General features: G+C 39.9%; 1 protein-coding gene across 1 annotated transcript; it reads left to right on the top strand.

Moving 5' to 3' along the window:
- Positions 1–304: 304 nt before the first annotated feature.
- Positions 305–4,957, top strand: LOC112758600 (uncharacterized). Its single transcript, XM_025807310.3, has 3 exons — positions 305–1,104; positions 2,658–3,506; positions 4,162–4,957. The coding sequence occupies exons 2-3, from the start codon at positions 2,838–2,840 to the stop codon at positions 4,738–4,740; spliced, it is 1,248 nt and encodes a 415-aa protein (XP_025663095.1). The 5' UTR covers positions 305–1,104; positions 2,658–2,837; the 3' UTR covers positions 4,741–4,957.
- The last annotated feature ends 576 nt before the right edge of the window (positions 4,958–5,533 follow it).

The raw sequence follows: 5,533 nt of genomic DNA, 5'->3' as shown, positions 1-5,533 counted from the left end.
CCATATAAGAATAGCCATCATCCATCACTAATAACACAAAATATTAATTGTGTATGATGACTGGACCACCGAACCGAGTTCGAATAACGCGAGCTATGACCCGAATCCAACTCGAAAATATGACCGAATCTATTTTTGAGACCCTTACCCAATCTTAAACCCAATAAAATTATACCAAATTAGTCTCTAAAATATTCGAAACCGAACCAAATCTTTGGATCAGGCCGAACCATATGCACCCCTAATTAGAAGGTTAAAAAAACAAGAAACAGTAATTAAACAGCAAATTGCAAATAAAAAAACAGAACCAAATAATTCACCCGAGACATCTACACTCTAGTTGAACAGATTCAGAGAGCGGGGGTGAAGGATGTGGAGGAATGCGACTGTTTACTGCGCTGATTGCAACGCAGAGGACGACAGCGGCTGCGAGCTGCGCGGAGGACGACTGGCGACGGCTTCAAAGTGCGACTGCGGGCGACGAGCGATGAACAACGGCCGCTTCGACTGCGAGGGTGGGAAAGGGTGACGCAGGGACTGCGACGGTGGAGGGGATGACCGGCGGTGAAGAGGAGACTGGAGAGGGGCCGAGTCTGAGTGAGGGTTGAGGAAGAGAGACTGGACTCTGTCACTCTGATACCTGTGAAAAATTAATTGGTCGGTTCGACCGAACCGAAACTTGACCGGGTTTTTGAAAAAAGAGGTGTACGACGCCGTTTTAACAATCAGGAAAAGGAAAAACCCAAAAAGCCCTATCTTCCCTCAGCTCTCTCGCCTCTCTCTCACAACTCCAGAAGACCATAACCACTTCGAACGCAGCAGCTTCTGTTCTTCCATCTCGTCGCTGTTCTTCAACCAGTCCAGCCACCGCCACCGGCCGCGCTTCTCCAGCGTCGTCGCAACGCCTCTGTTTCGCCGTGTTTTTGCTGCCGTTTCGCCGTGCTTCTGCCGCTATTCAGCCTCTGTTCCGTCGCGTGGTACAGCCTCTGTTCAGACGCCGTTCCGCCGCTGCTCATCCCTCTGTTCAGCCATCTTCATCGAGTTATAAAGCTTCAGCTCCCTCTCCCTCCTCTGTCGATTTTTCAGAACGTGTGAAAGCCTAAGGTAAGCTCCAGCTCCCTCTCCCTCCTCTGTTGATTTTCAGTTATTGTTTTAGTTTGTTGTTGTTTTAATTATTAGGTTACTGTTCCAGACTTCCAGTTTTTGTTTTGTTGTTGGTTTGCTGTATTAACTTGTTTTGTTAACTTGTTTTGATTATTAACTTGTTTTGATATGTTCTTGATCTTATTAACTTGTTAATTTGATAACTTATTAGCTGGTCTTGTAAATCTTAATTGGTGGATTGTTACTTTGAAGGAGGATAAGATAGGGTCTAGAGTTCTCACTGACTTGTAACTGGCTGTGTCTGGGGTATTGTCTGTTACTATCAAACCAGGATTAGTACAGGTTATGTGAATGGCTGCCTATGTCAAATATGATCAACATGGATTACATGCTTTGTTTTGGTTCCTGGCAAATTGAAACCTTTGAATTTGTCCCCCTCTTGCTCAGTCTGCTCTGTTCTAGTTTCTAGGTATTATTTTTTTTTTTGTAACTATAATTGACTAATTGTTGTTAGTTAATCTGTGAACTGTGATTTTTCATTACTGTGGTTTAGGATTGTGGATAATTTTGAATAATTGTTGTTAGTCAATCTGTGAACCTTGTTGTTGTTACTGGGTTGAATAATTGTTGAATAATTTTGACTGTTGAGATTACTGGTTGGAGTGGGTTGCTGTGATATTGTAATTGAATTGTATTCTTATTGGATAATTTTGAAGCCCTGCAATTTTCGTCCCCTGAAAACAAAAAAGGAAAAGGAAAATATCAAAATGCTTTTCTTCCATTTTTGTATTTCAATCTATTGGAAAGTTGAAACCAGATCAGTTTCTGTTCATAAGGTTTTTGTCCCTTAGAATTTGTGATTTTCTCTTTTAATCCCCGGTCCTTGTCGTTAGTTTGTCTCTTGTTAAATGTTGACGTGGTAGATGAAATGCGAGATGCAAGGGTTGGATTTCTGTATATCACGTCAGCATTTAACAGGACCTAAGACCAATCATCTTCTGAATTTTGCAGGGACTAAAAAGAAATTACGATTTTATAGGGACTAAAAACGTATTTGGGCAAGTTTTAAGTTCTATTACCCTCTGAAATCTTCTATTGATATGAAATTGTGCTTTCTCATGAAGTCTTTAAGCTCATCATATAGTTTCTTCACAAGACCATAGCCATGCATCATAACACAAGTGCACACCTATAGTTTGAAAAGCTCTGCTTAGTTTTTGTCATTAACATTTCATCGCGCAGAACATGCAGTAAAAGCATAAAAATCGACAACAGCTAATAAATTGAACAAGGTATTCAATCTGATAAGGAGAAACTTGATAAGGCCTAATCGGCGTTCATCAATCATACCTGAACAGTGTTTGCCCCAAGAAGATAATTTTGAATAATTGTTTTTTTTTGTTATTTGACTTTTGAGTGTGTATTTGAATGACATCATAACATTGTGGTTTATGTAGTATTTTTTAATTTGAATGATATTTTAAACTTTATATTAGACTATAATTATGTTTTAGTGTCTTTATTTATATTTTATTATAAAATGGTTTTTTCAGATGAATCATGGTCGAACTGGTTGAATCAGTAAACCAGTAACTAGAGCGGTTCAATAATCGGCAGAACCTTGAAAAAAATCAACCCATCCTATATCCAAGAGGGTGATTTGGTTATTTGGCAGCCTTATCTATCTCCTTACTAAAACGAAAACTGCAAAAAACAAAGCAAAGCATGAAAACATGAAGTCCCTCACAGTCACCGCCAGTGTTTTGAACCCCACAAATCAACCACCAGTCAACAAACTCCACTTCTTCCACTCTCACTCTCTCTCATTCTCACTCTTCTTCCCACACACATCATCAAACCTAAAATGCCACCATCAAAAGCCAATCATCACAGCATGCTCTTCTTCTTCTTCAATCGAAATCGACATGGTGAAGAACAACCAAGGAATCTACACCCCTAAGCACCCCAAAGTAGTCGTCCTCTGGGACCTCGACAATAAGCCCCCACGAGGACCCCCATACGACGCCGCACGCTCCCTCACACGCCTCGCAACTCACTTTGGCCACATCGTCGACATCTCTGCCTACGCCAATCGCCACACATTCATCCACCTACCGCAGTGGGTCCTACAGGATCGCCGCCAGAGAAAGCACCTCGACGTGCTGGAACGGAAGGGCCTGGTGGTGCCATCGGAGCCCTACAGGTGTTCCGTCTGCGGGAAAAAGTGTCGCACCAATCTGGATCTGAAGAAGCATTTCAGGCAGTTGCATGAACGAGAGAGGCAGAAGAAGCTTAATCGGATGAGGTCCTTGAAAGGGAAGAAACGGCAGCGTTTTAAAGAGAGGTTTATTCAGGGGAATGAAAAGTATAATGAGGCTGCTAGGTCTCTCATTAGGCCCAAGGTTTCTTCCTTTTCTTTTTCTGTTAATCATCCTTGTTTTTATTTTGCTTGCTATATGTTAGTGCCATGTAATGTTGTTCATTTTTATGCATTGTTCTAGAATCATAACCAATTTGGGGTTTGAGTCATAGGGATGGAGGAAACATATAGTGGGAGTGGTAGCCACTAGTTGCTTGAGTTAGATTATTCAGATTTTTGACAATAATAATAATAGGGTTTGGGTGTTACAAAGATGAGAAAAGAGACTACTAGTGGATGATGATCGTATGATCAATGGGGTGATATTTCATTTGCACCAGCAACTATCTTGTATGTTAAGCTGAAATGTCATTCCATTTATGGTATGAGCATAATCCATTTGAGCACTCTATGAAAACCTAATAGTTTCACAAATTATGTTGGATACATACCATATACATCAACTTGTTGAATTTGATTACATAACAAAGCAAAGTGTAGAGTTTTACATGAAATTTCTGCACTTACTCAACTTAGAGTTGGTTTGACATATACACAAGGTTGATGTTTACACGCCTCACTGTAGTTACGATGAACAATTTGTTTCTATTCCATTATGCAAACTTTTTCGGTCACATATTGTCATCTCTTTTTATATAGTATATTAGTATTTTATTTTTTGTTTCTTGTAACACAAGGTTGGTTATGGGCTAGCTTCAGAGCTGAGGAGGGCTGGGGTATATGTGAAGACTGTGGAGGATAAGCCTCAGGCTGCGGATTGGGCATTGAAGAGGCAGATGCAGCACTCAATGACCAGGGGGATTGATTGGCTGGTTTTGGTTTCAGATGATTCGGATTTCGCAGAGATGATGAGGAGAGCAAGAGAGAGGGAATTGGGGACAGTGGTGGTTGGGGATTGGGATAGGGCACTGGGGAGGCAAGCCGATTTGTGGTTTCCTTGGATTGATGTTGAGAATGGGAATGTTTCGGAGAAGGATCTGGTGATCGAGAAGAACAGGAGTAGGGCTCAAAGGGACGGTTTTGTCGTGGAAGAAGATGATGATGGGTTTTTTTCATTGTCGAGATTTGACTGTGGTGGTGGTCATGGGAGTAGTGATTTGGATGAGCTTGTAGATGAACTTGCAGCAGTGAGGACTGATTTTACTGCGGCAATTTCAGATGAGGATGAAGACGATTATATGTTGGGGAGTAGTGAGGATGAGTACATAGAAGATTATGATGAAGATAGTGATCAAGAAGATGATGGGTTCTATTGACATGGCAGCTATGAACCTTTGAGTGATTCTTTTCTATGAGCAATTCTTATTATAGCGCCTTGGAATCTCAAGTGTCGCAGTATATAATTCTAGTGGAAAGCTAACATGTGGACCGAAAAGGAAAAAATTGTCACTTTTTTGGACCTTAAGGTACCAAAAAGTGGTGGGAATGATCTATCTTTGGAGGATTGAAATGAAGTACCACTATTTTTTCAAACAGGGATATGTTAGTTTCAGAATCAATTTTTTTATTTGGGGAGGAATGGGGGCTAAAAAATTTGGATATGGAAGTAGAACGAGTGTTATACCTTAACATGATAATTTTTGGTGTTTTTTAAAATTATGGGAGGTACACAAATCGGAAGATCTGACTTGTGTTTAAAAAATTTTAAAAGTTTGGAGTAATGATTTGTGTTAAAAAAATTAAAAAAATTTGGAGTACACAAATCGAATGTACTCCAAATTTTTTTAATTTTTTCAACACAAATCGGACGGTCCGAGTACAGAAACCGGACGGTCCGATTTGTGTATCTAAAAATTGGACGGTCTGATTTCTGTACCTCTTAAAAATTAGACGGTTCGATTTGTACTCTGTACATTAAATCATCCCACATTTTAAAAAAATACCACAGTAGATAATAATTTAAAAAAATACCATTGTTAATCCAATATTAAAAATAAAAAAGTGAGGAATGGGAATAACCAATTGACTCATGGTTTACATTGCTTTGCATTGATACACGGATAGCCGACGGAGCATGGTTTCTCCTGCTATAAAAATGAGGTCTTTGTT

This window comes from Arachis hypogaea, chromosome 16, assembly GCF_003086295.3.
Source record: "Arachis hypogaea cultivar Tifrunner chromosome 16, arahy.Tifrunner.gnm2.J5K5, whole genome shotgun sequence".
NCBI classification, from domain to species: domain Eukaryota; kingdom Viridiplantae; phylum Streptophyta; class Magnoliopsida; order Fabales; family Fabaceae; genus Arachis; species Arachis hypogaea.
This window is presented reverse-complemented; position numbering and strand designations above follow the sequence as displayed.

Bases quoted from the DNA above. Each gene is read 5' to 3' on its own strand.
- LOC112758600 (XM_025807310.3), top strand. From the start codon at position 2,838: ATGAAGTCCCTCACAGTCACCGCCAGTGTTTTGAACCCCACAAATCAA. The intron at 3,507-4,161 runs GTTTCTTCCTTT...TTGTAACACAAG, and splicing joins GGTCTCTCATTAGGCCCAAG to GTTGGTTATGGGCTAGCTTC.